This window comes from Muntiacus reevesi, chromosome 22 (assembly GCF_963930625.1).
Source record: "Muntiacus reevesi chromosome 22, mMunRee1.1, whole genome shotgun sequence".
Taxonomy (NCBI): Eukaryota; Metazoa; Chordata; class Mammalia; order Artiodactyla; family Cervidae; genus Muntiacus; species Muntiacus reevesi.
In genome coordinates this window covers 27,474,608-27,486,681 of record NC_089270.1, presented here as the reverse complement: position 1 = coordinate 27,486,681, position 12,074 = coordinate 27,474,608, and the positions used below count along the sequence as shown (strand labels likewise).

Here is a 12,074-nt window from a genome sequence, read left to right as displayed (position 1 = left end):
TTCAAACCCTGGCTGGGGAACTACGACCCGAAGATCCCACATGCCATGGGGCAACTAAGCCTGTGTGCCACAACTAAGACCTTATGGAACAACAACAACAACAAAAAAGATGGCATAGAAGTTCTCAAGCCTAATTGCTTCTTTGGGTTTTGACTTCTTTTCAATTTGCACATCTCAACCACTGAATCTAAGAGGGTAGAGGAGTCTTCCATCCCTTACAGGGAAAAGTTTTTATAGAACATTTTTAAGGCCCAAACAGTGAAAACTACACAAAACTTCTGAGATGAATTTTTAAAAAATGTACATAAATGACCAACACATGGGCCAACATCATGACAGCTATACAAAATACATTCCTAAGTCTGATACAGCCAAGAAGCCATGAGTTTGCAATCTCTGCTCTGAGTGTTCTAAATTTTATCCTTGAAACAAACCAGACTACCAGAAAACTCAGGCTACAGTACTAGTTTTTTAATCCAACTGAATTTTATCGGTAAGTCCTTGGCTTACATTTTGTAGAAACTAATATCAAGCTTCTTTACTTTTAGAGGGATGGAGTTATTTAGTACAATAAGCAGTAGGTCCAATACAGGGGCACAAAGAGAAATTATTTCCTAAGATCTAAATAGCACAAAACGTATCAATTCTCCAGATCATTTAGCATGCTTACAGAGCTTATGAACAACACAAATCTTAAAACTCATCAAGTTTCTAATTTGGCTCTTGTTGCTAGTTAACTCAACCTAAGTCTATTTTACCACTGGTATTAATTTACTAATTCTGACTTTTGGATTTTTATTTTTCAGAATATATATACTCTTATAAGATACTTCAAATTCTTTTGTGGACTGAAATATCTTTTACATAAATGCATAAGGAATTTTTTTTTAAAGAGAGTCAAGGTATCCATATTAAAGAATTCAACATTTATCAAGCACATTATAGAGACATTAAAATATTTCTAATGTACACAGTACAACGTTACTTTTTAAGAGTAGGACAGGATAGGAGATAATGAACTTGAAAGAAAGGCTTGAGAGGAAAAAAAAACCCTAAGGAAGAAGTAGAACTTTATATAATGAATAGATGTTGAAGAGGGTAGCAGGTAAACACTGTATGTAGTAACAGAATATTATAACACAATGTAAAAGCAAACGATTTAGATTAAATGTAAAAATAAAGTTGGGTGGATAGAAGGATGTCAAATAGTAGTTCAGGTGCAAAACTGCGCTTGTATTTGGTTTTTAAATGTGAAATAACAAAGCAAAACAAGTTTTAAAACTTGTAAAACACACCATCACGTCAAACTTTTTGTTTAGAAGTTACTGAAGCTACTATCTTAAAGAGTTCTAGTTAAGACTTTAATATACAGAAGGGATCTTAGAAAAACTATACAGTACAATTTAACCTTAGAGACCAAAAAGTACAAGAATAAAAAGAAAAATACTTATTTCAAATAACACACGAAGACTGTTAGAATGCCAACCTACAGATCACCTGGGTTGATTTGAATAACATGATTAACTGCTGGCTTTTCTTCCTTATTCCATGTATACACCTAACCAAAACTAAGAGTTGAGAGAGCTTTCCAAGATAAAAAGACAGTACAGAAATTCCTTCATTGTACATGTGTAACTCCAAATGAAAAACAAGCATTTACTGTGTTCAAGATACAATGCTAAGTCACTGAGGACATCAAGAAGAATAAAACTATTCACAGAAAATCATACAATCTCACTATAAGCTCAAGACAATGAAAAAGGAAGCCTGTTAAATATAGAAATACTTAAAAGTCAACGTTGATGTAATTTAGCATTCTCACCTATCATACTTTATAAAAAATATATTCTTTGTAATTCATAAAATATTTACAAAATGATCTACCTAAGAAGACTTTTTTCATATGTCATATATAGGGCCTAATCTTAATATTTTGGTTTCTTAAATAAATACATTTTTTTAGAAGAAAGCAACTTTCTATCCACTACTATCTCCATTTATTTTATTTCATAAATACTAAAAAAAATAGGAAAAATAAACTGAGAAAGATATTTTGAGAAGATAATATTGTGCAAATGTGACAAAATAATAAAAAGAAAGGAAAATTTTCCAATATTTGTGAACACTTCAACACCAGCACAAATTTTTTGAAAATCTTATCCAGTACTTCCTTATGGAACATAAGAATTTAGAAACTATTTCTCAAACTTGCTTAAATAGTTCATACAAATATATGTTGATCTTTTTATGATGACAGGGCATAAATTACAAGTGTAGAATGTGACAAAGACTGAAGAAATGGCAACAGGACAAATTCAAGTTTAGAACCAGTTAAGGATAAACACTAGTTAGAAAAATAAGAAGGTCAACAAACAAGGAGTTAGGCTGTTTATAATATTCACACATCAGGAAGAGGAGCAGAATCTAGATAATCTGTAGCAGGAGTAAGAAACCAAAACAAAATGGACAGCAAGTATCAAAAGTCAGAAAAGGAGGCTAAATGATAAAAGGCTTGAGACAAAAGAAGGAATTCAGACTAAAGAAGTCACCAACAAGCAGTGTTAACACTGGCTTGACATTGCTTCTCGTCTCAATGAATGCGTGCGTGCTAAGTCGCTTCAGTCGTGTCCAACTCTTTGCAGCCCCACCAAGCTCCTCTGTCCATGGGATTCTCAAGGCAAGAATACTGGAGTGGACTGCCACGCCCTTCTCCAGGGGAATCTTCCAACAGTCACTTGGAATTTGGGAGGTGGGGAGAAGAGCTGTATGCAGCATTTAAGAAGCATAAAGACAAGAGATGTGCAGATGTTACAGATCCTCTTTTCCTATGAGACCACATGATTTCAGGGCCAATTTCAAAATTAATTTGTGGCAAAAACATAGTACATACAAATACAAGAGGAAAGTATAAAGTAGATTTTAAACTACTTAATTTGCTTTTGCAAAGGAAGGTGAGATGGCTTAGTCTGTGGATGACTAAGATCAGGGCACGTGGGTTCAGTTCCTGGTCAGGAAACCAAGATGAGATCCCACAGGCTGCAGGGCAACTGAGCCTGTGCACAAGACTGAGCTCCAGAACCACTGAGCCCACACACGTCACAGCCTGTGCGCCACAATGGGAAGAGCCCGTGTGCTGTGACTGAGACCCAACGCATCTAAATGCATGATAAACGTGAAAGATTTAAATAAATAAATGAAAAGCCTAAGATCTTCAAAGAGAAAAATATTTGAATTTGACACATACTTAATCTATTTGTTTCCACTTGCTAAAATATGAGTAATTCAAACAGCTATAATTTATAAACTCCTTTCCTAATCATTCTGAACTGAAACAAGACATTTGATGAAATTAATAACCGCTTCAAGTTTTTAATCTTTATTCATCTTTATCAAAATTAAAAGTATTACATAATGTTATTCTGCAAGCAAAACCACTTCTATGTACATCTAGCTTCCTTCACTCACTATTTCACTAAGGAATCTTCGAACTCCTTTTTTATAAATTCTGAAAGATGAACTGCAAAACAATATTTAAAATTTTTTCCACAAAATTTTTCCCTCCTTTTATTTTGTATATGCTATATTGTAGTTGAAGGACAGAGAAACCTAGAGTGACAAAAGAGGTTAGAGAAGTTGGGACTACGTAATTAATTTTAAAATTTGATAATATGGAAAAATAAAACATTTTATTCAAATAGACTTAAATCTAAATCTTAGTTTTATGCCATTACTGACTATACACTTGGGCAATATACTAAACTAGTGGTTACTCAAGTATGATCTGCGGGACCCATGGGTATCCTCAAAACTCTTTCAGAGGGTCTGTGAAGTCAAAACTATTTTTATAATACGGTACTAAAATGTTATTTGCATGTTTCACTGTGTTGACATTTATACTGATGATACAAAAATAATGGTGGGTAAAACTGCTATTCCCTTAACACAAATCATGGCCATATCACCAATCATCATATCTTGCCTGCCATGCACTCATAATTAAGTGAAAAAAATTAAGGGAGAATTTCCATTATGAAGTAATAAAAAGTACTAATTTTTAAATTTTCCACCTTGAGTATATTACCTTTTAATATTCAGTGTAACAAAATGGAAAACATTTCTGCTGCATACCTAGATACTGCAGTTGTCTCAAGAAAAACACCTGTGTGAATGTGATCTAAACCAATACCTCTTTTTCATGGAACACTGATATCATTTCAACAAAAACAACTTACATTCTCATCAATGATAAATTCAAACTTTCAAGTATAAATTATAATTTTGGAAAATTTATATCTGTCACCGAATGCTACTGCTTTCCAGTTCTTTACTTTTCTAAGGAGAAGAGTGATGTATTAGTAAATGTTATTTTTTTATATTGTGGAATAAAAGGCAGCAATATTTGGAACTCAGTAAATCAGTATTTTCCAACTGACCAGAGTATGATGCCACAAAATCATGCACCAAATGATCTACTCAAGATAAACAAAAAACCAGTGGGTTTTAATTGAACAAAGTTCAAAAAATTCACTGATAATGTTTCAGATTCTACACTACGACTAACCTCCAGGAAACCATCACAGTTTTAGGACTAGTATCAAAGAAGAATATTCACAATTACCAAAAGGGCTATGAAAATATTCTAAATGTTAAGATGATAATTTTTCTTAGACTTCCCCCAAAACAATGTATTACAACTGACTAAATATAAAAGCAAACATATCTTCTATTAAGCCAGACTTCAAAGGTATTCGTAAAAATCTAAAGTAACGCCATTCTTCTCAGTTGTTTTTCTTTCAGACGTTATTTTATATAAAATTATGTTAAACTGTAATAGCACAATCCTTCTGTATAATAACTGAAATTTTCAATAAATTATTAACTAATGTGGTCAATTTCCATTGCCACTGTAAAATTATGTGGGTATTCTACGTGCAACATATATCTATCTGTCCAAATATAGCCAGTTAGTTAGAAGCATGGTTCTATCCAAGACCAATATTAATGGCCAACAATCTAGCCACTCATTAAACCAAAACCAAAAGTTACCTCAATACATTTGTAAACACCTCCTGAAAGACCTTTGTTTTGGCAAATCTGGAAGCTATGTACTAGAACCAAACCAGTGATTAAGCAAGACTTTGATATTCAGCAAGTCTGTAGTGATCAAGTCACGTCAACATCAGAATGAGTTATTCAGTCAAGCATCAGAACAGGGCCCCAGATAATTCAAAAACAGAAAGTGCTAATGCTGCTACATGCATATGCAGGTAACACATGATGCAGACCTTTCCTAATGCATGTTTCACAATGTGTTCCACCTTAACCACGAGACTATGTTGAATTCATGTGGGGCTAGTAGCATTTGGACAATCCTGACATTACTTTCAGGTGAGTGTAACATTAATTTACATATCTGTAGTTACACTATCTTTTGCAAGCTATTTGAAACCTTCATACCCCACTAAAATATTAGTCTTCTTTACAGGGATTACTAATTAACGTTAAGTATCTTTTAGCCATCTACTACTACTCACACAGGCATCCTCTCAAAGCTGGTGTGTGAAAGCAACGCTGCAACTTCTGCCCCTCCATTCAAGACAGACTCAATTTTCAAATAAGAGTACTCATAAAGCATAATATAGCAGAGGTGTCAATGTTTGTACACAGAGTATATGGAAGCAAGCATATGTGAGCGTGTTATATGAACATATGTGTAACAACATACTAATATAACTGGGAACAGCAAAATCTTTACAAATAAATAGATGACAATGAGATCTAAGGGACTTTCAAGACAGCCTGACATTCATAAATATACATAACAATTAGATAAGCACACACACACAAAAAAAAACCTGAAAGTGCTTAAAGAAAAATATTTGCTTACTAAAAAATCAGAAAGCTAAAACTATCCAGAAAAACAAATGAAGTAATATACAAGCATTCAAACATACATCTATACACATCCTGAATTCAAGAATGTTGAAATACCAATGACAGACATTTTGTCTACTGAATTTTTACTTTGATGAAGCAAAGCTAGCAGAACTAATCTCATTGAATTCCAACTGCCTAGCATACTGAAGATGCTCAATAAATTCTGGAGTGAAATTATAAGATGCAATATAGCCAACATGTCTAATGTCTCCAAAACCTCTTAATGAATGGAAAATGTTACATTTATTAATTCAACTAACTTACATATTTAGCTAAACTTTTCCATCTCTAGATCAAATTATATTTATGTCCCAAGAGTAACTCCCAAGGGCTTCCCAGTGGCACAGTGATAAAGAGTCTGCCTGCCAATATCAATCATTTTATATCAATCATCCCGGCAAAGACCAGACAAAGAGACAAGTGGTACGCTTTCCTGTTTTGCCTGGGTCCATTGGGGCACTGTTTTCTTATATACAGCTGACACTCTCTCTGGCTGTTTTTTGCTAATAAGTAGAATACCAGGTGCCTCATGAAATGATGAAGAAGGCGATGGTAACCCACTCCAGTATTCTTGCCTGGAAAATCCCATGGACAGAGGAGCCTGGTAGGTTACAGTCCATGGGGTCGCGAAGAGTCGGACACAACTGAGTGACTTCATTTTCTTTTTTTCAAGATACCTCGGGTTCTATTCCTGGGTCAAGGAGATTCCCCTGGAGTAGGAAAAGGGAACCCACTCCAGTATTCTTGCCTGGAAAATTCCATGAACAGAGAAGTCTGACGGGCTATAGTCTATGGGGTCGCAGAGTCGGACATGACTGGTGCACGCACACACGCGCGCGCGCACACACACACACGTAACTCCAAATCTTTCTAGTGAAAAATGGCACCAGTATTATACTAACTATATAGATAGAGAATTTAGAAATTCATGGAAGACTTACTGATATAACATATGAAGGATATGCATTACATAAGCCAATATATTTCATAGAATAAAAAGAAATATAGCAGGACACTGTCAAAAGAGTTTACTTTGCAGAGCTTTTATATCACTACTATAAATAATTTTTAAATAAAGAGCAAGTGGACTTCCCCTGTTTAGATGAAAATGCACTATTTACCACTAGCCCATCGTGGTGACAAATCAGAAAGAAACAACAATGTCCCTGTGATTCTTTCAAGATTATTAAAAACCCTCCAATCTCAAGATAAATACAAATGCAAGAAATAGTTCCATAATAAACCTACTTAATATGTTTAATCAAATCCTTAATTTAGTTACACCCTAAAAAGTTCAGCCAAATCCTCAATCCACTGAATATCTAAGGAACAACCATAGAGATGTAGGGCTTTTAGCTTACATATTACAACCTGTAAAATAAAATACAGATGAAGCTAGACACTCTGGATCTAGCTGACAAAGGAACAAGACTGGGCAAGTTACTGTTCTTAACAATGTAAATATTTTTATTTTTAAAACACTGGTACTTTTAAAGGCAAAAACGTATCAAATGCTCTACCCTGAAGAAAGTATTTTGAACTTGATTAAAATTAAAAGAAATAAAAATAAATAAATAAATAAATAAAATGAAAAGAAATACTTATAAAAATTTTTCATTTCTAAAGCAATTCTTATAGAAAACTACTAAACATGGTTCAAACAGAATAAAACTAGAATATATAGCAACCGAGTATCTGACCTCTCATATGTTTTGTTTTCATATTTAAAAAGCTTACATAATATCTCAGGTTTATATGCATAGAACTTGGATACAGAAACTTGGAAACACCACCGCCCATTAAAAAAAAAAGTTTGGAGAACTTTTTTTTCTTATTGATCTTTCTAAGTACTAAGATCCATTACTACATACGACTCAGAGGAAGAACATCAAAGTTCTAAAATTATAATCATGTCTCAGCAAAAATAACATAAGCAAAAAGAAAGAAAGAAAGAACTATTTCTGTAGGCTCCCTATCATCTGTATATGGCTATTTTTCTGAGTATTAGTTAAGGTGGGCAAAAGAAATACTTTGACTACTCTGGTTTGGAGGAAAAAAATCACTGACAAGATTATCTAGATAATTTAAATAATCAAATTATTCTATTGAATCCATTACTACAGAGAGCTGAGAAGCAATGATATAAGTTGAAATCAATCTTTTTTCTATTGTACTATAAGTTTTAGAAACTTACAGTATTTTACTCAAGACTGATGATCACCTAAAAATGTACATTAAATCCATGTAGGTACATACAATAAACAATCACAATTTAAAAGGTAAACCAAGGCCTTACAAGAATTAATCTGCACTAATTCATTAGCGATGTTGATTTTAAGTTTTCTCTTTATTAAGACTTAAATAAAAGTACCTTGTAAAATGTATGATTCAAAATACCAAGTTATATTCAAAGACAGAAAAAAAAAAGGAATTCAGTGTTTAATGTAAATAACCAGAAATCTACATAAAATTCCAGATGCTTAATAAATAAGTCATAATGATAAAAATTATGGAAAAAAATTATGGTGATAAACTTAAAATGGCTTAATATTAGATATTATAATAAAATTATCACTGTGGTATATAGATGAACTTCATTATTCATTATTAGACATTTACACAATGAGTTAACTCATTAAAATTTTTTTCTAGGAAGCTCATTGTATAAAACATGCAGTATGAGGTACTTTAGAAAATGGTACATTTAGCTTCAGAGTTAGGAAGTTTATTCTTTTTAAACTTTTACTATTAGCATTAGGTCATCGAGAGTACTTTTTTAAAAAATACTTATTTGGCTGCGCCAGGTCTTAGTTGCAGCATACAGGATCTTTAGTTATGAAATGCAAACTCTTAGTTGTGCCATGTGGAATCTAGTTCCCTGACCAGGTATCGAACCTGGGGCTCCCTGCACTAAGAGTGTGGAGTCTCAGCCACGGGATCATCAGGGATGTTCCCATTATGAGTACTTTTAATTTTTGAAAAGAAGACCATTTCATTACTAGTTGGAAATTTTTCACTTCTAGTCTGCCAGTAATTGACAAATACTCATTTAAGTAAAGTAAAATGAAATAAAGGCAAAACTACTCACTTAGTATGGTTTAATGTGACAGGTATATAGGAATCAAATTAAGAGAGAAAAATTAGGACAAACAATTAAAATTACAGAGAGTAAATAACCTCTGCAACTAACTAGTAACTATGGACAAGTTAGGTAACGTAAAATCTTACCATGACATTAAACACTTTTAATGCTTTAGTGGGAATAATGAAAAGTCAATTTTTAAGGTAGTATTAGAAAAATTTATACTTAAGGCACAACGATGCCCAAGTAGGTTTTCCCAGAAAATAGACTTCTAAAATCTATTATATGCTAAAATTTTAAGTGACCAAAGAAAATGTCAGATGAACTTACTGAAATCTATAAGGTACACTTCTTTTAAAACTCAAAGCAAAAGTTTTAAAAAGCAAATAAAAATGTCCTCCTAGAACTTTACAAATAGACTTGTTTAATCTGAACCACTAATAGTCATGTGACCACTGTTAATTACAGAAGTTCCTCAATGAAAATATATATCACTATTTCTAAGTGGATAATTTACCATACCATTTCTAAGGAAACTCACTACTAGTATCAAAAAAAAAAAAAAAAAAAGAAGAAGAAAAGAGGAAAAGAATGGAAATTAACCAGAGAATTCAACTCAGACAGTAAGCTCTAAGGAGAGGGGGAAAGAGCATGTTGGCAGGTGTCTGCAAGGAGCCAGATAACACAATAGCATCAGTTTTCACTCTGCAGAACCACCATGAGACTTGCTGCAATGTCAGCCCCGAGCACACTGAGGGACTCCAGAAAATGCTCATTGATCATGCAGCACTTTATAATGCGCATAGGCTTTTTCCTCCTGTTAACCCCGCCTGGCTGCCCTTTGCAGTTTCTTCTCCTAAGCCCTCTCCCCAGAACAAATTCTCTTCCCGAGGGTAGTAAAATATTTAATCAATTATCTTAACAGTCTAAGTATTAGGAATATCACTCATCATCATTAAATCATCATAAAAATTAGCCAGTTATTTTTAATAAGGAGGGAAAAACCCTACAGCCTCCAAAGTAAGAAAATGAGTTAAATATTTATATCCATAAATAACAATATTTGATACATCCGAGGCCAAAACCAATTATAGTTTCACTTTGATATGTATTTCCTTGTACTGATTGATATGCAAATAGGTTCTGTAACACTAACACAAGGAGGAAAAAAGAGAAAATACAATTCAAATTTTCATGACTCAAAATGCAGATTTTTGTGAGCTCTCAAGCCCTGGTGCCTTAAATTTTACAGTTAACTGAATAATTTATTCTATAATAATCAAAGTCACATGAAAAGCTAGAACCAGAATGTACCAGCTAAATTAGGCAATTAGATTGATATATATGCTTAATTTTGCCCTAGAAACTAAAATGAGCAGTTGTTTTTAATAGTTAACTGCAAGCAAGAGTTGTGGGCTTAGATATGTAAATGAATTCTAAGACATATGATACTAAACCTACTCAAAGCTGCTTTGCAGACCCCACCTTCTAATGAGTTAATCTAAAGGTCACCACCAGCACCAGGCTTTTTATTAAGTCCAAAGCCCTCTCCTTTCTTTATTTCCCCTTTCAAACATACATCTACAATTTACAAAACAGTAAGTTTAAACAGATTAATTCTAGACTTATTTAGTAATCGTGTGAACTAGATTGCCACATTCTCACACGGAATAAGGTCTGACCGTATCTTGCTTTTATGCTCTGCCTCTCTTTGCTCTCTCCTCTAATCTATTCATCTGTAAAATAATTCCGGCAGATAAGATTTCTTTGTTCAGATTTCAACTTTCATTTCACTTACAAACCTAGCCCTACCTCAAGAATGTCTTCTAGAACATATGCTTCCATTTCAGCCGCTGTCTCCACCATGTTTTATCAAACTGCCATGTTTCTCACTGCACTATGATTAGATCATTGCCAGCAGGAACACTCCTCTGTGTCAGCAAGGGAACAGGAAATGGAATGTTCTATTACATGCCTAAAGCAGCTTAGCTGTTCACTAGCCAGGCATCTACCAAAAGAGCAGGGGTGACGCACTGTGTATTTTTTAAAGATACAGAAGCTCTATTCCAAAGCAAACTTCAGTCAAGTAATTTCAACAGACAAAACAGATACAGTCTCTTATATTTTACCATTTCAAATTTTAAAATTCTAAAATTTCAAAAAAGAAATAATAATGTATTTTTTAAAAAGCTTAAACACGTCTGGCTTCCTGGTTGAACAAAAGAGGTTGAAGTGGGTTACGTAGCAATTTATCCTTAGTAAAGCCTTGTAGTGAGATTAATGGCTGTATTAAATACACAAAGAGGGAGGCAAGGTGATATCAAATTAGGAATTTGTTACATCAGGCATATGCATTATATAATACATATAGGAGTTGACTTGCAGGTGTTAAAAATAATAACTTAATGTAGCTTTTTAATGGTAATCTGGTATTCTATAAACTAATTGCTTGGAAACATCTAAGAGAAATGAGATTAATATTCAACAGATTCATAATCACTGAAGCAAACCATAACACATTGAGTTTATATGCATTTCTAGAAATGCCTTTAACTTTACTTACTAACCAAAGAAATGGCCTCTCCCTCCCTTATAATAAATACTACAAAAGATTAAAATATTTCAGATGCATGAAATTTAGAAACACTGTTTCTGGATCATTAAATAGCAAATAAGGTAGAGCTAATTTTACCACTGTATTATTTTTACCACTGTAATACAGCCTCAGTTTAGTGAAATTATTGAGTTGACCATAAAGTTTGCTTGGGGCTTTCCATAATATCTTACAGAAAAACACAAAACTTTTTGGTCAACCCAATACTCTGTCAAATTTCTTCCTTATGTAATCTAGAATATAGAAAACACAACGGGAAAGGAAAAATGTTTTATGCTCTATTCTGTAGTATTAACAAAATAACCCTGCACTTTAATAAGAGTGCCATACAAACTGAACTTGAAGTCATCACTCAATTAGGTTAACAACTTTAATTGTAACTCTAAGGTGAACAGTTCCTCTAGTCTAAATTTTTCTAACCTAACTAAAGAACGTGAACTT

At 33.2% G+C, this 12,074-nt stretch overlaps 1 protein-coding gene across 5 annotated transcripts in view; it reads right to left on the bottom strand.

The window, feature by feature from the left end:
- ANKRD17 (ankyrin repeat domain 17) overlaps positions 1 to 12,074 on the bottom strand; it is a 161,511-nt gene that overhangs the window by 115,074 nt on the left and 34,363 nt on the right. The window contains exon 1 of one of the 5 annotated variants that reach the window (XM_065914415.1): positions 10,832 to 10,924. The exons of the other annotated variants lie outside the window; for them this stretch is intronic. Coding sequence (XP_065770487.1) covers positions 10,832 to 10,885 — 54 coding nt within the window. The 5' untranslated portion in view covers positions 10,886 to 10,924. Of the gene's footprint in view, positions 1 to 10,831; positions 10,925 to 12,074 lie in introns of those variants that run through there. 5 annotated transcript variants of the gene reach the window in all.